General features: G+C 43.1%; 1 protein-coding gene across 11 annotated transcripts in view; it reads left to right on the top strand.

Annotated features, from left to right (window-relative positions):
• GAS2 (growth arrest specific 2) overlaps positions 1 to 22,107 on the top strand; it is a 166,387-nt gene that overhangs the window by 27,032 nt on the left and 117,248 nt on the right. For 9 of the 11 annotated variants that reach the window (XM_024103542.3, XM_008166267.4, XM_024103541.3 and 6 more), the window contains one exon: positions 14,888 to 15,049. The exons of 1 other annotated variant lie outside the window; for it this stretch is intronic. In XM_024103542.3, coding sequence (XP_023959310.1) covers positions 14,908 to 15,049 — 142 coding nt within the window. In that variant the 5' untranslated portion in view covers positions 14,888 to 14,907. Of the gene's footprint in view, positions 1 to 14,627; positions 14,655 to 14,887; positions 15,050 to 22,107 lie in introns of those variants that run through there. One more of the 11 variants, XM_065592552.1, reaches the window with a different exon arrangement.

Below are 22,107 nucleotides of genomic sequence, written 5' to 3'. Positions count from 1 at the left end.
ATCCTCTAATCCAGGACCCAGATGCAGGATTGCCACACAACCCTTCAACACCAGTTGTGCAGAACATGGGGGCCACTGGATCAGCATAAATTCAGATCTACAGTTCCTTCGATAGTCCTAGGTAACACCAGCTCACTTGCAAATTGACTTTCCACATAGGCTGAGTCAAGGATAGTAAGGGGGAGTTTAAGTACATCCTAACAATGGTATTGTTCCATTTCTAGATAGAAATGGTAGGAATTATCAATAATAATGCAGAAAAGGCAGAAGTGTTCAATAAATATTTCTGTTCTGTATTTTGGAAAAGCAGATGATGTAGTCATATTATATAATAACACTTTCAATTCCACTAATGTCTCAAGAGGATGTTAAACAGCAGCTACTAAAGTTGGATATGTTAAATCAGCAGGTCCAGATAGCTTGAATCCATGAGCATTAAAAAAGCTGGCTGAGGAGCTCACTGGACCATTAATATTGCTTTTCAATAAGGCTTGGAACACTGAGAAAGTTCCAGAAGATTGGAAGAAAGCTAATGTTTTTAAAAGATGACCTGGTAATTATAGGCCTGTCAGACAGAGATTGATCCTGAGCAAGATAATGGAGTGACTGATATAGAATTATAATAAAAGGAGGGTAATATCATTAATGTCAATCAACATGGGTTTATGCAAAAGTGATCCTGTAAAACTTTTTGATGAGATTAGAAGTTTGATTGATAAAGGTAATTGGGTGGATGTATTATACTTCTGTAAGGTGTTTGACTTGGTACTGCACAACATTTTGATTAAAAAACTAGAACAATATTAAAATTACAATGGCACACATTAAATGGATTAAAAGCTTGCTAATTGTGATAGGACTCAAAATGTAATTGTAAATGAGAAAGCATTGAGTGGAAGTGTTTCTAGTGGAACCTCACAGGGATTAGTTCTTGGCCCTATGCTATTTAACATTTTTATCAATGACTGTAAGAAAACACAAAATCATCACTGATACAGTTTGCAGATAACCCAAATACTGGAGGTGTGGTAAATAATGAAGAGAACAGAGCAATCTGGATTACTTGATAAGATGGATGCAAGCAAACAATATGCATTTTAATATCACTAAATGTAACTGTGTAAATCTAGGAACACAGAATGAGGGTCATATTTACAGGATGGGGACTCTATTCTAGGAAGCAGTGACTCTGTAAGAGGTGTGTGTGTGTGGGGGGGGGGGGGAATGGTGGATAAACATCTGAACATGAGCTCCCAGTGTGATGCTGTGGCTAAAGGAGCTAATGTAATCCTTAGCTGTATAACAAAGGAATCTCAAGTAGGAGTAGTGAGGTTATTTTACCTCTGTATTTAGCACTGTTATGACCACTGCTGGAATATTGAGTCCAGTTCTGGTGCCCACAATCTAAGAAGGATATTGATAATTTGGAGAGGTTTCAGAGAAGAGGCACAAGAATGACTAAAGGATTAGAAAACATGCCTTGTAGAGACAGACTCAGAGCTTAATCTATTTTGATTACCAAAGAGAAAGTTAAGGGGTGACTTGATTACAGTCTATAAGTGTCTATATAGGGAACAAATATGTAATAATGGGCTCTTCAGTCTAGCAGAGAAAAATGTAACATGAGCTAGAAGTTGAAGCTAGACAAATTCAAATGGGAAATAAGCTGTATATTTTTTAACAGTGAAGGTAATGAACCAGTGGAACAATGTATCAAGGGTTGTGGTGGATTCTCCATCACTGACCATTTTTAAATCAAGATTGGATATTTTTCTAAAAGATACACTCTAGCAATAATTTTGGGGAAGTTCTATGGCCTGTGTTATACCAGAGGCCAGAATAGATGATCACAATGGTCCCTTGTGGCCATGGAATCTCTGAATCTAGGCCAGCACAGACACCAGTTCCACAGCATGTAGCAGGTGCACAGTTACTCCATTCTGCTGTTCAGCATACCCATGCAGCTTCATGATAGGCTTAAGTGGTGCAGAGAAACTTGTGGTAGGCCCTAGCACCAGGAATGAATTGGGTTAGAGTACTGAACACAGTCTCTATTTGGGTTGTGAAAATACTTCATTTGCCAAACACCCTTTTAAAATCTTGGTGTGAGTGTGGTTTTAATATCCTAACACAAATCTTCTGAATGGTTCTGCTTTTTGCAGCCCTGGATGCTGAAAACTTCTATTAATCCACAAAGCAAGTAGTGCACTGGTAACCACAGAACAAGGTTTACCATCCTGCTGCACTACTCTCTCACCTCTGACCTGGAAGGACAAACTCTAGGGGTGAGAAAAGAATTTGGGCTATGCACCTGTTCAGCCCCTTACTCTGTCTGCTGAGACTGCAGACACAGGGTTTGATGTGAATTCCCATCCAGCACCAAATGGACCAAGACAACAAAATTCATTTCATGAAGGCCACTGAATAGCCTTCAGCTGGTAACAACTTTCAGTCATTGCTTACCTGTGCTGATTTGTAATGGTAATTGAAATGGTAAGAGGTGAAAGGTGCTATATCCCATTACTATTTCCCTATTTTTGATACTTATATGTCCCTCATTGCCCCAGAGTCTGAGCACCTCACAGTGCCCCCTGTGGCAAAGGGAAGTGCTATTATCTCAATTTTATAGGTGAGGAGTTAAGGCCTAGAGCCTCAAAGGAAATGAATTCATTGAAATGAATGAGTGAGGTGCCTTAATACCTCTGAGGATCTAGGCCCAAGTGACTTGCTCAAGGTTATAGAAGAAGTCTGTAGTGGAGCAGGGAATTGAACAAACATCTGCAGAGTCCTAGGGTAGGCCTTGGCCACTGGACCATCTCTCCTCTCTGTTCTCTCTTCTACCCATCTATACTTTTAAATACACAATGTGTAGTATTCTTGGGGCTTTTTGCAGTAATAATTATTCCCAACAAAAAGCCAGAAGAATAACAGAAAATTGCTTAATTGACTCTATGGCTTACACCCGATGATCATTGATGAACATCAGCAGATAGTTTAAATTACATTGTTGGCAACACACTCAGTTGTTGGCAACACACACAATACACAAAAAACTAAAAGTGCCACTGTAAAGCAAAATAAAAACTTCACTGTTTGGTGGGAGCAAACAATGTAACTTTCTAGCTTGTTGAAACTGTTACGTGTCATTAGGTGTACTGTAAACTATCCTGAACTGAATTCTTTACCTAGACAATGAGCCTAAGAATTTGAGATGCTTTATTGCTGTCACAGAGGTGGGGGAAAAAAGGATTGCACTGCATAAATGTGACTTGCAGAAAAACAGAATGTAAGTAACGTTCTGTCCTAGCTTATATCACTTTCAGAAGAGTAGTGGACGAAATTTGTTTCTTGGGGAGCAAGGCATTTTAGTGGTAAGTTTTTAAAAGTCTTATGCGTGTCTGGTGATAGGTTCAGTTTCTTATAGAAAAGCTGACAGATTCCATAACCAGAGAAATTCTACTTGCATTTAAACAAATTGATGTTATTGCTTTGTTATAGCTGATGTTATATCAATGGCTTTACTGTTAAAATACAATAATGTTTGGGGGCAAAATGCTAGTAACTTAAGGCTAGACTGTACAGTCCTTAATGATTTCAATGAGGGGAGGGATGAGCCAGTGCTAGACTGACTTAGGGGTTAGGATTCAGTTCCCTGCTCTGCCACAGACTGTATGTGTGACATTAGGGAAGTTACTTAGGGCATGTCTAATCTGTAATAAAAAACCTGCAGCACCAAGTCTGAGCCTGGGTCAGCTAACTTGGATTCACAGTGCTCGGGCTTGTGGGGCTAAAAATTGCAGTGTAGATGTTTGGGCTGGGACTGGAGTCTTGGCTCTGAGACCTGTCATGGGGGGAGAATACCAAAGCCAGGTCTCCAGCCCGAGCCCAAATGTCTACACTGCAATTTTATAGTGCCATGAGCCCGAGTGAGCTGACCCGGGTCAGCTGTGGCCATGCCATGGATCTTTTCTCACAGTGTAGATGTACCCTACATTTCTCTGTGTTGGAGTTTCTTTGCTGTAAACTTGGGATAACAATACCTCCCTGTCTCACTACATAAATACATTAAAGATTGTGAGATTTTCAGATACTATGGGAATGGGGATCAAAATACAGAAAGTTCATTTCCCCTGAGCAAGGACTGCAGGATCCGGCCTGGGTTATGGCTGGGATTTTCAACAGGAGCTAGGTGCTCAACTCCTTTTGATTTTCTGTAGGATTTGGGTGTCTGTCTCCCTTAGGCTTCTTTGAAACCAACGTGTAGAGAAATGATACTAGGCAACATTTAGGCCGGTAATGCTAATCAAATGAACTGAGACAAGTGTTTAAGTGGAAGCCAGATATTTTAATCACACAGTCACTGCGGAGGGTTAAATTCAGTTTGGATGAACTTCCCAGATTTAATATGAGGAAGGTCAGTGTCAGCAGAAAAAAAAAAAAAACAACAACCCAAAAAAACAATAAAGAATTCCACAACTACCACTGGTACTGACAACTTGAAAGCACATGGTCAAACCTACCAATCTTCAGCCTTTTCTTTTAGGCTGATATTATTCTCAAAGTGGTCATGGATGTCAAAGGGAAGTGGTTAGCTGTGGGGGATAAGACAGGTTGGTGGAGAAATGGGGGGAAAAAGGGGAACCCTCCTTCCCCTTTAGGAAGAGAAATAGTGAAACTTTACAAAAGCAGTGGAAACAGTATTTATCCATCTGTGGTTGTTTCACTGTTCTTTCCTCATCCTAGCCTCATCCCTGCCAATCTAGCTGTTCCCCCACAATGCCCCCTTTCACGCACACACCCCACCAATTCACCTACACCCCATTCACCAGTTGACTTGATTCCACCTGCACTCAACCATAACATCTCAATGTGTCCCACTCCTGGCTTAGAACCCTTCCCCTGCCCAGCTCCTTCCAATCCTTACCAGCTCAGAAGAGCCACCCTCACCCTCTACATATTGAGAATCCCTCTTCTTTCTACCTAAACTCGCTACCATTCAGAAACATTCCCTTCAGTGTGAATCTTCTCCCACCAGTTACCGCCCTACACACCCACACCTCCATGATCAGAACTATTCCCCATTCTAACTCTAACTCTCATTAGGGTTGCCAGCCCTCCAGGATTGGCCTGGAGTCTCCCAGAATCAGCATCAATCTCCAGGTGACTGTTGAAAGTAATCAGGAGATTTTAATAGGATATTTTAAGAAAATGACATTACCTCATGTTGGGGAAAAACAACTCCTGGAATAGCTTCAGTCACAGTTGGCAACCTTAATTCCCATCACCACCAGGCTCAAAAGTTCCTTCTGCTCAGAACCCTCCCCATCTTTTATTTGTTGCTGGGTCTGGAAAATGGGAGAACTAGGTCAGCAGGGAGTGTGTGCAAACAGCCCTGTACTGTGAGTCTTAACTGAAATAGCAACATGTATGCTTGAAGTCCATGCTCTGTGCCTCCTTCTGCTGGCAGAAGCCCATATGCTCTAGGGCAGTGGTCCCCAACCTTTTTCGTCTGGCGGATGCCAGACAAAAAGCCACGGAAGACCGTGGTGGTGGACGAGCATCCGCCAAAATGCCGCCAACAAGTGGCAACGTCAATAGGCGTCGCTGCTGAAATGCCGCTGACAAGCAGCATCATCCAGAGGCATCACCGCTGAAATGCTGCTGAAAATCGGCGGATGCTCGTCCGCCGGCCAGTACGTGGGCATACTTAGATGCCCTGGCGAGCGCCATGGCACCCGCGGTCACCGCATTGGGGACCCCTGCTCTAGGGGCTGCAGGGAACATGTGCAGACAATGCTGTCCTTTGTCTGTTTTTTTGCACTAGTTCCATATTCCCTGCTGTGTGCACCTCCAGAAACCCCCTAGTGGCAGTCACATATAATGCAGCCTACAGAGCCAAGTTGGAGCAGCCCCAGCACCACCAAAAGTCAAACATGGTATGTCTACACTACAGACACCCACGGCTGGCCCATGCTTGCTGACTCAGGATCACGAGGCTCGGGTTAAGGGACTGTTTAATTATGATGTGGACATTTGGGCTTGGGCAGCAGACCAAGCTTTGGGACCCTCCCACCTCTCAGGGTCTTAGAGCCTGGGTACCAACCCAAGCCCTAATGTCTATACCGCAATTAAACAGGCCCTTAACCTGAGCCCTGTGAGCCCAAGTCGCTGGCATAGACCAGCTGTACGCTTTTAATTACAGTGTAGAAATAACCACAGTGGCAGCAGTATCACAGCCACACTACAGTTTCAACATTTATTGGTGGAACTCCTTGGTGGGGAACATTTCACCATACATGTGTCCTTGGATGCAGAAAGGCAGCTTGCTCCCAAGGAGAATCCTAAAGCACAGTGCCTTTTCATTTCTTCCAGAGCAATGATGCGGTTTCTAGATTTTCCAATGAATGTATCAGAGAAGAAATGAAATGAAATGAAATGAAAAGATGATTATCTTAAAGTCTTATCTATAAACCTAAAAAGTGACTGTGCAAAAATGGTACCTTTTACTTTGCTTCCCTTGTGCATCCTGAGTCATATGTATTTATTTGAATGAGTAAGATAAGTTTTTACTACTATTCCCCCATAAAAACAGCTATGGGAGAGTGACCTGGATTACATTCTGACTCACACATCAACCTAATTATTAACTGCAGGAGAAGAACTTTTTGACTCCTTTATAACTTCTGAAGAAGGAGGTAGAGAAGATTTTAATACTGACTGTCATAGAATCCCTGTGACAATTTGGACAAGTCGCTTAACTACTTCGAGTCTCAGTTCCCCTAGCTGTGAAATGGTGACAATAATACCTCCCTATCTCACTGTAGTGTTTTGAGACACTCAGCTACAGTGGTGATGAGTGACATAGAAAAGCTTTAAAATAAGTTCTGATTGTGGAATATTTATTGTTTTTGATGTCTGGGCCAGAAAGAACCCACTTGGAGAGTCAGAGTCCACGCTGACTTTGCAGAGCTTGAAAAATCTTTTGTTGTTTGCCTGAGAAAAACGAGCAGATTTGACCTGGACGTCGTTAACCAAGAAACGATAAAACCACGATGCCATTTTTACACAGTCAATTTTCAGAGCAGAGCTGCACTTTAATTGCATACCTTTCTCACTCCAAAGTCCCTTGACTTGCAAAGGAGTTTTGATTGCACAACCAATTCAGGATCAGGCCCATTATTTGTAATTTTTGTCTCTTACCAACATACATCTAAGTTCTAATGATAATTCAAAAACTTACTTTTATCTTGAGGGGAGCACAGCCCAGCCCACTGAAACATGCTGCAGCCGCGTCACCCGGTCTGGCCCAGCGGCTGCGGCTGCGCTGACCGGAGCAGCTCCCACCAGGTCACAGACATCCTCCCTGGTGGGATGGGATGGGGAGAGTGTGAGGGTCCTGGGCTAGGGGCGGGGTCATGTGGGAGGTGGTCACAGGGGTTACTCCCCTGACTCCCAGCTTCTGCCCCCCCAAAATTTCCCCTCCAGTTGCTGTCCCGACCTGTCAGGGTAAGTGGCTGGCGTGTCGTGAGACTTTGTTTACTTAGGTTTACCTCCGTGCCTGTGGACGTCTGAGGTAAACAAACCGTCTTGGCCCACCAGTGGCTTATCCTGATGGCCCGGGAGCCAAAGTTTGCTGACTCCTGAATTATAGGGTCAGCAAATTATGAACGGGTTATAAAATTTTTCCATTTTTACTTATCCATCTTGTGGGGGTCGGCTTATAAATGAACTGGCTTATGATCGAGTATATATGGTAATTTTGTTATACCAATAGAATAAAAACCAGCAGGATCTTATTAAGAGGGATAAGGCAAAGATGCCAGATTTATTGTAAATATAATGATAAAGCAAAAGATAAAAGTAAATAATGTTGTTTGACTATTTATTCCTATCACTACTTATTCCTTACACACACACACACACACACACACACACAGATTCATTCACACAATCATTCATTCAAGTTCTGTATAGGTGTTATAGTTACCAGCCTAGAAGTTGCTCATGCCAAGTTACTGGCCAGGTATCTTGGTCATGAGGATGGAGCCAAGTCTGTGTCAGGTGCACCTGATGTTCCTGGAGGCTGGCAGCAGAGCCAGAGACTCAAAATCCTCAGTCTTGAGAGTCCATTCTTACAGGAATTAATTCCTATGTTAGTCTATGGGAGCTGTTTCATTCTGCTGTTGCTGACTCAATCAGCAGATGGCACATTCCTGGGCACATTTCTGGGCACATTCCTGGTGGCTCCAAACTGTCCAAAGTTTGTGTTTCTCATCCTTCCAGGTGATGGGGTGGATCCCAGTTTACCCTCCGGGGGTTCTGGTGGTCCACTTTACACATTCTTCGGCCGATGGATACTCCATTTCTAGGCTGGCACCTCCCTAACCATTCATGTGCATCAAGCATTCATCAACATACATTCCATAACTTAACCATATTTTAATTTACTGTCTCCACCACTTTCAGGATGTGTGCTAATTCATTTGAGACTCCGGGCCCTTAAATCACAGAGGGTGGGTTCTAGGAGCCGTTGCTGTTACAATGAAGTGAAAGTCACTTAACGGCTTATAGTGTTTGTTTACATTGTATCCATTACTTCAAGAACAAAGTCAATTAACTTGTTTGTAAGTTTTACATAGTAATAAAGTATCTTTCACAGGATAGATACAATCAATGGTTTCTACAGACAGTAGCCTACAAGTTTTAACAGAAGACACAAGAGATTTTTGTACTTGGTGAAACTGTTGGATTTTAAAGTGTGGGGGACAAATTATTGGGGGGTCACTGTCACTTGGGGGAATCACTGTTAGTACCTTCTTTAATATCCCTACAAGTTGATATTGAGTTAATAAAATCTAAAAGTTAATAAAATTGAATATCTCAAAATTACATATGCATAGGTTAATTTATTCAGTGTTAAATAATTGTGTACATAATGAATGGTAACAAATGCATGCCTGATTTTTCTTTGAGAGAACCATATCTCCTCTTTGCCACCAAATCTGTTTTTTCAAATCTGTGCAGCTGCTCGAACATTGGCTGATGGATTGAAGTCACATTTCGCATCAGAAAGACGTGCCATCAGTGGTAGAAAAATGGTTCATATAACAGGTCGTTCATAAGATCAATGTTCATGAAATCAGGGTTCCACTATATTATGTTTTCCATCCCTAATACTCTGACCACTGTCATAGGATAGTAAGTTGTTCTTCCCTATTTTTAAAGTCACTGTTGCCTATGGGCTGACTCATGACTTCTAGGCACTGTGCAAGGGGCAGAAGGAAACAGTCATCAGCAGTGCATCCTGCCCTGCAATCACCTTACGAGTGCAGGTCACAATGGCACAGAATAGCCAGGGTAAATAAGCATCTTCCTGATCCTCTAGAAAAGAACAGTGAGAACCCTGCCTAATGCCACCTGCACAATACAGCATATGAGCTGGCTGACCAGGTCCTGACTGTGCTCGTTAGAAGCCATGGTGTGCCAGCTGGGACAGTAGCCAGTCCCCTAACTTGGCACTCTTTTAAGCATTAGGCCTGGTCTACGCTACGACTTTAATTCGGATTTATCAGCTTTAATTCGAATTTACCCTGCAACCGTCCACACAACGACGCTATTTATTTCGATGTAAAGGGCCCTTTAAATCGATTTCTGTACTCCACCCCGACGAGCGGAGTAGCGCCAAAATCGATTTTAACATTTCGAATTAGGGATAGTGTGGCCGCAATTCGATGGTATTGGCCTCCGGGAGCTATCCCACAGTGCATCATTGTGACCGCTCTGGACAGCAATCTAAACTCGGATGCACTGGCCAGGTAGACAGGAAAAGCCCCGCGAACATTTGAATTTCATTTCCTGTTTGCCCAGCGTGGAGAGCACAGGTGACCACAGATAGCTCATCAGCACAGGTAACCATGCAGGCTGATAATCGAAAAAGAGCACCAGCATGGACCGTGAGGGAGGTACTGGATCTGATCGCTGTATGGGGAGAGGATTCAGTGCTTGCAGAACTTCGTTCTAAAAGACGAAATGCAAAAACTTTTGAAAAAATCTCCAAGGGCATGATGGAGAGAGGCCACAATAGGGACTCTGAGCAGTGCCGCGTGAAAGTCAAGGAGCTCAGACAAGCCTATCAAAAAACAAAGGAGGCAAACGGTCGCTCCGGGTCAGAGCCGCGGACATGCCGCTTCTACGCCGAGCTGCATGCAATTCTAGGGGGGGCTGCCACCACTACCCCACCTGTGATCGTGGATTCTGGGTCGGGGATAGTCTCATCAGCGACGCCTGAGGATTCTGCTGATGGGGGAGAGGAGGAGGAGGAGGATGAGGATGAGCTTGCAGAGAGCACACAGCACTCCATTCTCCCCAACAGCCAGGATCTTTTTCTCACCCTGACTGAAGTACCCTCCCAAGCCTCCCAAGCCAGTACCCAAGACTCTGACCCCATAGAAGGGACCTCAGGTGAGTTTACCTTTTAAAATATAAAACTTGTTTTAAAAGCAAACGGTTTTTAATGATTACTTTGCCCTGAGGACTTGGGATGCATTCGCGGTCAGTTCAGCTACTGGAAAAGTCTGTTAACGTGTCTGGGGATGGAGCGGAAATCCTCCAGGGACATCTCCATGAAGCTCTCCTGGAGGTACTCCAAAAGCCTTGCCACAAGGTTTCTGGGCAGTGCATCCTTATTCCCTCCTCCATGGTAGGACACTTGACCACGCCATGCTTGCAGCAAGTAATCTGGTATCATTGCCTGACAAAGCCTGGCAGCGTATGGTCCCGGTGTTTGCTGGCATTCAAGCAACATCCGTTCTTTATCTTGTTGTGTAATCCTCAGGAGAGTGATATCACTCCTGGTAACCTGGTTAAAATACGGGAACTTAATTAAGGGGACAGAGGTGGCCGTTCCTACTGGGCTGTTTGCCTGTGGCTGAAAATAAATCCTTCCCTGCAGTTAGCCAAGCGCAGATGGGAAATTGGCCCTGAGTTTTTCACGTTTGGCTAGCAGGGATCTTCCCTGTTACCAGCCACGCGGTGTGGGGAGGGGTACCGTGATCATCCCAGAGAATTCATGGCGGGAGGGGGGCGGCGGCGGGGGGGAGGGTTAGTTTGGTGCCTGCAGGGATCTTCCCTGTTACCAGCCACGCGGTGGGGGGGAGGGGTACAGCGATCATCCCAGAGAATTCATGGCGAGAGGGGGAGGTGGTTAGTTTGTTTTCTGCTGCTGCTGAATGTTAACAGAAAAACCGCAGCACTCTACAGGCTATGCTTGGTATGTGGGAAAGGAGGGCGCAGAAGCTGTAAGACAATGGCTTACCATGGCTGCATGCAAGCCGAATTCTGTTGCCCAGACCTGTGATCTCTAGCAGCAAAGCCACAGGCACTCAGCATTAAGAGGCAAAATGCGACCTTGCACAGAAATCACATGTGCTATGTAATGTGAATAGTGTTGGTCACCATGAAAGAGTATAAGCATTGTTCTGCAAAATATAGCTTTTTAAACAATTCTCTCTTTTTTCCCCTCCCTACAGCAGCTGCAAATTCCTCAAGCCTCCCTCCTCCATCCCGAAGGTTATCACAGATAAGGCGTCGTAAGAAGAGAACGCGAGACGAGATGTTTTCTGAAATTATGGAATCCAGCCGCAGTGACAGAGCTCATCTGAATGAGTGGAAGGAAACAGTTTCAAAGTATAGGAAAGAAGCCAGTGAACGTGAGGACATGAGGGACCAACGTGAGGAGAGGAGGGACCAACGTGAGGAGAGGAGAGATGCTCGAGATGAGAGGTGGTGGCAGGAAGACCAGAGGAGGCAGGATGCAACGCTGGGGCTGCTGCATGAGCAAACAGACATGCTCCGGCGTCTGGTGGAGCTTCAGGAACGGCTGCTGGAAAACAGACTGCCGCTTCAGCCCCTGTTCCACCCTCCCCCCTCCCCATGTTCTGTATCCTCCTCACCCAGACGTGTAAGAACGCGGGGGGGGGGGGGAGGCTCCGTACACCTTCCCATTCCACCCCAGTAGACAGCCCATGCAAAAGGCTGTCATTTTTTTAACCTTTTCTTTGTGGCTTTTTCCTTCCCAGCAATCCTCCTCCCAAATACCACCCGGGTTCCCTCCCTCTTTTTCTAATCTATTAATAAAGAATAAATGATTTTTAAATGATAGTGACTTTATTTGGTTTGAAAGAAAGCTGGGGGAAGGGGGAGGGTGGGTTCCTTACAGAAAATCAGTCAATAAAGGGGGCGGGTTTTCATGAAGGAGAAACAAACAGATATTTCACACTGTAGCCTGGCCAGTCATGAAACTGGTTTTTAAAGCTTCTCTGATGCACAGCGCTTCCTGGTGTGCTCTTCTAATCGCCCTGGTGTCTGGCTGCGCGTAATCAGCAGCCAGGCGATTTGCCTCAGCCTCCCACCCCGCCATAAAGTTCTCCCCCTTACTTTCACAGAGATTGTGGAGCACACAGCAAGCAGAAATAACAATGGGGAGATTTCTTTGGCTGAGGTCAGAGCGAGTCAATAATGATCGCCAGCGACCTTTTAAATGGCCAAATGCACATTCTACCACCATTCTGCACTTGCTTAGCCTGTAGTTAAACAGCTCCTGACTCCTGTCCAGGCTGCCTGTGTACGGCTTCATGAGCCATGGCATTAAGGGGTAGGCTGGGTCCCCAAGAATAACTATTGGCATTTCAACATCCCCAACGGTTATTTTCTGGTCCGGAAAGTAAGTCCCTTGCTGCAGCCCTTTAAACAGAGTAGTGTTCCTGAAGACGCGAGCGTCATGAACCCTTCCCGCCCAGCCCGCGTTGATGTTGGTGAAACGTCCCTTGTGATCCACAAGTGCTTGCAGCACCATTGAAAAGTACCCCTTGCGGTTTATGTACTCGGTGGCTTGGTGCTCCGGTGCCAAGATAGGGATATGGGTTCCGTCTATCGCCCCACCACAGTTAGGGAATCCCATTGCAGCAAAAACATCCACTATAGCCTGCACATTTCCCAGAGTCACAAACTTTCGTAGCAGCACCTGAGTGATTGCTTTGGCTACTTGCATCACAGCAGCCCCCACAGTAGATTTGCCCACTCCAAATTGATTCCCGACTGACCGGTAGCTGTCTGGCGTTGCAAGCTTCCACAGGGCTATCGCCACGCGCTTCTCAACTGTGAGGGCTGCTCTCATCTTGGTATTCTGGCGTTTCAGGGCAGGGGACAGCAAGTCACAAAGTTCCATGAAAGTGCCCTTACGCATGCGAAAATTCCGCAGCCACTGGGAATCGTCCCAGACCTGCAACACTATGCGGTCCCACCAGTCTGTGCTTGTTTCCCTTGCCCAGAATCGGCGTTCCATGGATAGAATCTGCCCCATTAACAACATGATCTCCAAAGCACCGGGGCCCGTGGTTTCACAGAATTCTGTATCCGTGTCCATGTCCATGTCAATGTCCTCATCATGCTTGTCGCTGCGCTGCCACCGCCGCTGCCTCCTCGCCTCGTTTTTCTGGTCCTGGCTGAGCATAAACTCCACGAGAATGCGCGAGGTGTTTACAATGTTCATGACTGCTGTCTTGAGCTCAGCGGGCTCCATGCTTGCCGTGGTATGGAGTCTGCAGTGTTCACCCACCCAGGAAAAAAGGCGCGAAAATGGTTGTCTGCCGTCCGTTGCTTTCATGCAGGGAGGGAGGGAGGGAGGAGGTGAGGCTGTACCCAGAACCACCTGCGACGATGTTTTTTGTCCCATCAGGCACTGGGATCTTAACCCACAATCCTAATGGGCGCGGGAGACTGCGGGAACTATGGGATAGCTATGGGATAGCTACCCACAGTGCAACGCTGCAGAAATCGATGCTAGCCCCGGTACTTGGACGCACACCACCGAATTAATGTGCTTAGTGTGGCCACATACATTTCGACTTTATACAACCTGTTTTTCAAATCCGAATTATATAAATTCGGATTAATCCCGTAGTGTAGACATACCCTTAGGCTGAAACCCTACTATGCTTCACAGGGACAGGAAGAGTCTGACACCCTCTTTCCCGAGCACACCCATGCAGCAGATGGCAGAATTTGACCTTCACTAATAGAACTACAATTCAGTGGGCACTTTACACCTCTGGCTGTGGAAATGATTTTAAAAATTAAATTGGGAATAAAATATTGCATGGGAAAATGAAGTACTCTCTCACCTCTAGAGGTGGTTTCCATAGTTTAGAACTGAGGCCCATTAGCATTTGTGTAGGGACGGTGAAATCGGAAGCTTGCACTGCTACTGTATCTGTTTTGTGGATAAACTCCATCCTCCAGGACTGCCAGGCTTTGTATATTTTTTTTGTAGAATAATACAGTAAATTAAATAATATTTGTTGTACAAAGGGTTATTTGTATTTTTTATGACAATGAAGCTGTGGAACCGACTGATTTCATTTGGTGGAATGGGTATCTATTTAGTAATGCTAATGGTTTGTTGTAGTTGCAGAACTCCCTTACTCATATGCTGTTCTAGGGCCTAATCCAAAGCCTACTGAAGCTTTCCATGGGTTTCAATGGACATTGGATCAGGTCCTAATGAATTGTTAGGTTTCTATCTCAAAATGTTTATTTTGATTTGGTTTTAATTATTCTTTGCAGAGTAGTGGATTGTTGGGAACATGTGTACCTGGGTGAGTACAAATAAAACAGACATTATCTATATGATTAAATCACCAGCAAAATGCTCCATTAGCAAAACAAGACTTTCATAGTGTATGTTGTTTCCATGTGTTAGACCTACATAGGTTTGTCTGACATCTTGCATCCCAAGATCATAGTTCGTTTCAAGCACTGTCAATAAACTAAAAAAAAAAAAAGCTTCCGGCCTTATATAGTATAATGAGGTACTTTTTTTAAAAAACAGGTACTACAAGTGGATAAACAATGTGCAGTGCTCTGAGCCCAAAGGCACGAGGACCTGGCCTTTCTGATATGCATCAATACAGCCAGTGGCTGGCCAGCAGACATGAGGCCAACTTATTACCGATGAAAGAGGATCTAGCGCTGTGGCTCACAAACCTACTGGGTAAGAATATTTATATAGATATGTATGTATGTATGCACGCATGAGCACACACACATATTTAAAATACAATTATTGACAAATTACACTTGTTAGTATGTTAACTTTTGGCCTCTAGTTCAACTGGAAAGGTGGTTCTCCAGACTATTTTCCCTTCCAAATAAGTAGTTACAATTAACTGGCTCCTTCTGAGTAATGCATGCAGCCATCAACAAGGTCAGAAAGACTTTCTTATAAGAGGTACGCATTTACATTACACTGGTCTACAATTTTTGAGAAGTCGTCTGCTTCAGAGATAAAATGTGCTATTTATTATGTATTTTGATGTGCTGAATTCAAATCTGACAATTAAAACAACTGATTGGCTACTGTTTCTAAGATACTTAAGTTTTTACATTTTATGTCTATGTATATTGTGTAGATAGTAGAGTTTTAATCATAAATTGTAAACCTAGGTCTTTTCATGTGTTTATGGTTGCTTTACATGATAATATTTCACCTGTCCTGTTTATGTAACACTTTAAAAATCAGCAAAAGGATTATATAAATAAAATGTATTATGAAACAAAAGGCAAAAAACTATTATGTATATAGTTTAGTCCTATTCAGTGTCTACTCGGTGCTTCTTGGCTTGTCTCTTGTATTCATTAAATGGAGCATCTCTTGTCACTGTCCAGCAATAGTCTGCAAGCATTGATGGGCTCCATTTGCCCTGATAGCATTTCTCCATTGTTTCAATGTCCTGGTGAAATCGCTCACCGTGCTCGTCACTCACTGCTCCGCAGTTCAGTGGAAAAAAATCTAGATGAGAGTGCAAAAAATGTATCTTTAGTGACATGTTGCAACCAAGGCTTTTGTATGCCTTGAGGAGGTTTTCCACCAACAACCTGTAGTTGTCTGCCTTGTTGTTTCCGAGAAAATTTATTGCCACTAACTGGAAGGCTTTCCATGCCGTCTTTTCCTTGCCACGCAGTGCATGGTCAAATGCATCATCTCGAAGAAGTTCACAAATCTGAGGACCAACAAAGACACCTTCCTTTATCTTAGCTTCACTTAAGCTTGGAAATTTTCCATGGAGGTACTTGAAAGCTGCTTGTGTTTTGTCAATGGCCTTGACAAAGTTCTTCATCAGACCCAGCTTGATGTGTAAGGGTGGTAACAAAATCTTCCTTGATTCAACAAGTGGTGGATGCTGAACACTTTTCCTCCCAGGTTCCAATGACTGTTGGAGTGGCCAATCTTTCTTGATGTAGTGGGAATCTCTTGCACGACTATCCCATTCGCAGAGAAAACAGCAGTACTTTGTGTATCCAGTCTGCAGACCAAGCAAGAGAGCAGCAACCTTCAAATCGCCACAAAGCTGTCACTGATGTTGGTCATAGTTTACGCACCTCAAAAGTTGTTTCATGTTGTCATAGGTTTCCTTCATATGGACTGCATGACCAACTGGAATTGATGGCAAAACATTGCCATTATGCAGTAAAACAGCTTTAAGACTCGTCTTCGATGAATCAATGAACAGTCTCCACTCATCTGGATCGTGTTGAGGGCAGCCATCACACCATCGATGTTGTTGCAGGCTACAAGATCACTTTCCATGAAGAAGAATGGGACAAGATCCTTTTGATGGTCACGAAACATGGAAACCCTAACATCACCTGCCAGGAGATTCCATTGCTGTAGTCTGGAGTCCAACAGCTCTGCCTTACTCTTGGGTAGTTCCAAATCCCTGACAAAGTCATTCAGTTCACCTTGTGTTATGAGGTGTGGTTCAGAGGAGGAGGATGGGAGAAAATGTGGGTCCTGTGACATTGATGGTTCAGGACCAGAAGTTTCATCCCCTTCCTCTTCCTCGTCTGACTCAAGTGAGAATGATTCTGGTGCATCAGGAACCGGCAGTCCTTCTCCGTGGGGTACTGGGCGTATAGCTGATGGAATGTTTGGATAATGCACAGTCCACTTTTTCTTCTTTGACACACCTTTCCCAACTGGAGGCACCATGCAGAAGTAACAATTGCTGGTATGATCTGTTAGCTCTCTCCAAATCATTGGCACTGCAAAAGGCATAGATTTCCTTTTCCTGTTCAACCACTGGCGAAGATTTGTTGCACAAGTGTTGCAGCACATGTGTGGGGCTTACCTCTTGTCCTGATCTCCAATTTTGCAGCCAAAATAAAGGTGATAGACTTTCTTAACCATAGTGGTTATACTGTGCTTTTGTGATGCAAAAGTCACTTCACCACAAACATAGCAGAAGTTATCTGCACTATTCACACAAGTACGAGGCATCTCTGCTCACTTTGGCTAAACAGAAATGTGTCCCTTTGCAAAATCAAACACTGACAAATAAGAGAGCACGACACTGTATGATTTCTAGAGCTGATATAGGGCAATTTGTTCAGCAGAGTGATGTAAGCTTCGTTATGATTGCATCATCCATGACTTCTAGGAATAACATGATGCGATTCATATCATGTATGACGCAATACCAGCTTCAGATTGCATCATTCATTGTTTTGTCTAAAAAGCAAGTACTGTCCAAACCCAGTCATAGATTTATTCATAGATCCAGTCAAAGATGTATTTTAGTCATTTCTGGTTTAAATTGAGGTCCCTTCCCTTTATAACTCACTTATCCTCTGCTATTCCCAAGTCAAGGGTCGTATATACTGACCCAATAGCATATCTTGAAAACTAGAGCCAATCAACAATTTTAAGCATCATTTTCGTTCTCAGTGACCCAGAATTAGTAAAGTTTGACTACATTTATTTCAGAAGCATTTTGGCTGTAGAGCAATGTTATTTATCAAGCAACTAGCTAGGTAAACATTGTTCTTCACCTGGTAACTGTTCGTCCTTGAAACATTTGAATATTGAAACATAAAAATGGACATTTATTTGAATTATGTCTTTGTCTGGTTCAGTATTCTTGTTGTTACAATGAAAGAGGTTAATGGCTGCCGTCAATTGTTTCTTTGATCTTGACATCAATTTCAGACCTCGTTAAAGTCGATGGGTGACTTTTCATTCAGGCTAAATGGAAGGAGCAATTAAATGTCCCTTTGTGAATTGATAGCTAAAATATAAGAATTTGCCTCCTAGGGCAAAGCATTGTGTGATAAAGCCAATCAGAGCTAAGCCATGTGAGCCGAGGGGTTTTCCTGGGAACTGATTGCAAATGTGAGATCTGGGGTATTGCCTGGCTGGAGCTGTGTGTGTCCGTGGGTGTGATAGGCAGATAGTGAGAGAAGTGGTGAGCATGGCCCTAAGCGGGAGCAAAGACAGATTTCTATGGGGCACAGGAGTCGCTGGAGAAAGAGACTTGGAATTTGTGAGTCAGAAAAATGCCTCCTGTTTCTACTCTGTTTATATTCTTTGTTGTAAATAAACAAGCTCAGTCAAAGAAGTACTTGAATCATATAATCTGTTTCTCCTCCTAACTGAAAAATCTTGGCAAGGTTTCAACTGTTAGCTAACCCTTCAGGCCCAAAAGGGGCAACCGTATTCTAGTAGTTGTGATAGTAAGCACTGTGAGGATAAGTTATAACTTCCATTCTAGCCTCTGTTCTTCAGTTGGTTATAAGTTGCTCTCATAAACAAACTAGAGAAATACAACCCAGATGGAGTTATTGTAAGGAGGGTGCATAACTAATTGGAAAACCATTCCTAGAGAGTATTTATCAGTGGTTCACAGTCAAGCTGGAAGGGCATATCTAGTGGAGTCCTGCAGGGATTGGTCCTGGGTCCGGTTCTGTTCAATATCTTCATCAGTGATTTAGAAAGTGGCATACAGAGTACACTTATAAAGTTCTCAGATGATACTAAGATGGGAGGATTTGCACGTGCTTTGGAGGATAGGATTAAAATTCAAAATGATCTGAACAAACTAGAGAAACGGTCTGAAGTAAATGGGATGAAATTCAATAAGGACAAATGCCAAATACTCCATTTAGGAAGGAACAATCAATTGCACACATACAAAATGGGAAATGACTGCCTAGGAAGGAGTACTGTGGAAAAGGATATGGGGATTATAGTGGATCACATGCTAAATATGAGTCAACAGTTTAACACTATTGCAGAAAATGCAAACATCATTCTCGGGTGTATTAGCAGCAGTGTTGTAAGCAAGACACAGAAAGTAATTCTTCCCCTCTACTCTGCAGTGATAAGATCTCAGCTGGAGTATTATGTCCAGTTCTGGGAGCCACATTTCAGGAAAGATGTGGACAAATTGGAGAAAGTCCAGAGAAGAACAACAAAAATGATTAAAGGTCTAGAAAATATGACTGAGGAAAGATTGAAAAAACTGGGTTTGTTTAGTCTGGAGAAGAGAAGACTGAAGGGGGACATAACAGTTTTTAAGTACATAAAGGAGGAAGGTGAAACATTGTTCTCATTAACCTCTGAGGATAGGACAAGAAACAAGGGGCTTAAATTGCAGCAAGGGAGGTTTAGATAGGACATTAGGAAAAACTTCTTAACTGTCAAGGTAGTTAAGCACTGGAACAAGTTGCCTAGGGAGATTGTGGTATCTGTGTCATGGGAAGTTTTTAAGAACAGGTTAGAAATAAAACCTGCCAGGAATGATCTAGTTATTACATAGTACTGCTTTGAGTGCAGGGGATTGGGCTAGATGACCTCTCGAGGTCCCTTCCAGTCCTACACTTCTATGATTCTATGATTTGAACCTTCTCAGTGATAATTTCACATAAACCACTGTATATGTATGGTGCTTTTTCAAATGAGCATCTTAAAGGCTTTTATAAAAATTCACCTCACAATATTACCTGCAAAGAAAGTAAATATCATTCTTAGGAGAAATGTCTGTACATGTGCTAACTGTTAATAGAGAAGAAGTCAGTACATGGTCTTCAAGAATATGCAACATAATTCCTGTGTTTTATAGGAACAATAACATTTCTTCTTATTCTGCTTTCTAAGTGTCTGTTGTGTAGCTTTTTACAACAGCTCTTAACACATTACACCAATTTTAGAGATGGGGAAAGTAAGGCACAGAAAATTGAAATGTCTCAACAAGGTCACAAAAGAAGGGACTGATTCTACAAGCCTTCTGTGCACGGAACTCCCATTGAAGTTAATGGGCACTGTAAATATAGAATTGCCCAAGTCAGCCATAGAGGTGAGAATCTTGATGCCTAACCCTCACTTAACCACTAGACAGCTCTCTATTTCTATTTTAATAACATTTAAAGGCACAAGAAGCTCTTCATGGTTTAAACATTGAACACCCTGCTTAAATATTAAACAAGAAAGTACTACTAATCACTAATGAAGCAAAATGGAAACTTGCTTACAGTCGGTAACACATAGGTCTCACACTGACAAGATCATGAATGAGGTCACTTTTCAGCAAGAAAGTGGCATCAGCAGGAGAGTCTGAAATGCCAAATATAATTAAAAATCTTATTTTCAAATGCATGTCAAACTGCGACCCTTCACAGTGCTGAACTAACCTAAACAAGTGCAGCTTTGTTTTAATTATGCAGCATACAGTGTCCAGCAGTTTCATTCTACCACTGCTTTTCACAAATGGATCCTCTCACTTATGCAGTTTGGTTGCAAGGGAATTACCTATATCTACACAAGACAGGAGACTTGGCCCATGTTTTTAAAAACAAGTTTCTTAATTGACTATGCATTGTTGTTTTTGCTGAATCAGAACACACTTTTGTTTCACCTAGCTGTTGTTTATTAATTTACATTGCACAACACTTAAGCTGCACGACAGTCAGGCAGACAGGGAGTCAGACACATTTGGACTCACAGCAATACAGTAGATCCTCAGAGTTACAAACACCTCCGGAATGGTTTGTAACTCTGAACAAAACCTTATGGTTCTTTCAAAAGTTTACAATTGAACATTGATTTAATACAGCTTTGAAACATTACTATGCAGAAGAAAAATGCTGCTCTTCCTTTATTTTGTAGTAGTTTATGTTTAACATAGTATTATACTGTATTTGCCTTTTTTATTATTATTTTGATCTCTGCTGCTGCCTGATTGTGTACTTCCAGTTCCAAATGAGGTGTGTGGTTAACTGGTCAGTTCATAACTAAGGTGTTCATAACTCTGAGATTCTACTGTATAGAGTTTTACAAATACATAAAATATCTTCTTTTGCCAAGAGTACTGTCTGAATCTATTTACTGAATGGGGCAGGTTTATCTCTGGAATTTCATTTGCAGAGGCAAATAGCGATTAATGGAAATAAAGGTGACAGTAGTTTTGATTCCAGCTTCAATGATTTAAGCTCAGAATTACAAACTGAAAACCATGACAATGTACTGGCTGAGATTGTAAATGTAAATATAGGTTTTGACAGTAGATTCAGGAGAGCTGGGCAATGCAACTTGAATTTGTGATTTTAAATAGATGAGGAACTCAGAGAAGACTGAGATGTGTAGTGTTGCTGTGTATGGTAGGTTTTTGTTTTTGTTTTTTAGTTTTTTAGTCAGTCATTCTTTGGGCTGGTCCACACTAACCCTCCACTTCCAACTAAGATATGCAACTTCAGCTACGTTATTCACGTAGCTGAAGTCGAACTATCTTAGTTCGAACTTACTGTGGGTCCACACGCGGCAGGCAGGCTCCCCCGTCGACTCCGTGTACTCCTCTCGCGGAGCAGGAGTACCGGTGTTGATGGCAAGCACTTCCGGGATCGATCTGGGATCGATTTATCGTGTCTAGACAAGATGTGCTAAATCGATCCCAGAAGATCGATTGCTTACCGCCAGACCCGGAGGTAAGTATAGACGTACCCTTTGACTCCCTATCCCCCATTAACTCTGAAGAGTTAAAACAATGTCCCTTTGATTTGATTCAGCATGAAGAATAACATGAATAACTTAGCTAGGCAGCAGTACTGCAGAAAAGGATCTGGGGTTATACATTGAATGAGTCAATAATGCATTGCAGTTTCAAAAAAAGGCAAATGTCATTCTGGGATGCATTAACAGGAGTGTCTTGTATAAGGCACTGGATGTAATTGTTGTACACTGGTGAGCCTCAGCTGGAGTACTGTGTCCAGTTTTTGGCA

The sequence above is a fragment of the Chrysemys picta genome, chromosome 4 (assembly GCF_011386835.1).
Source record: "Chrysemys picta bellii isolate R12L10 chromosome 4, ASM1138683v2, whole genome shotgun sequence".
NCBI lineage: Eukaryota > Metazoa > Chordata > Testudines > Emydidae > Chrysemys > Chrysemys picta.
This window is presented reverse-complemented; position numbering and strand designations above follow the sequence as displayed.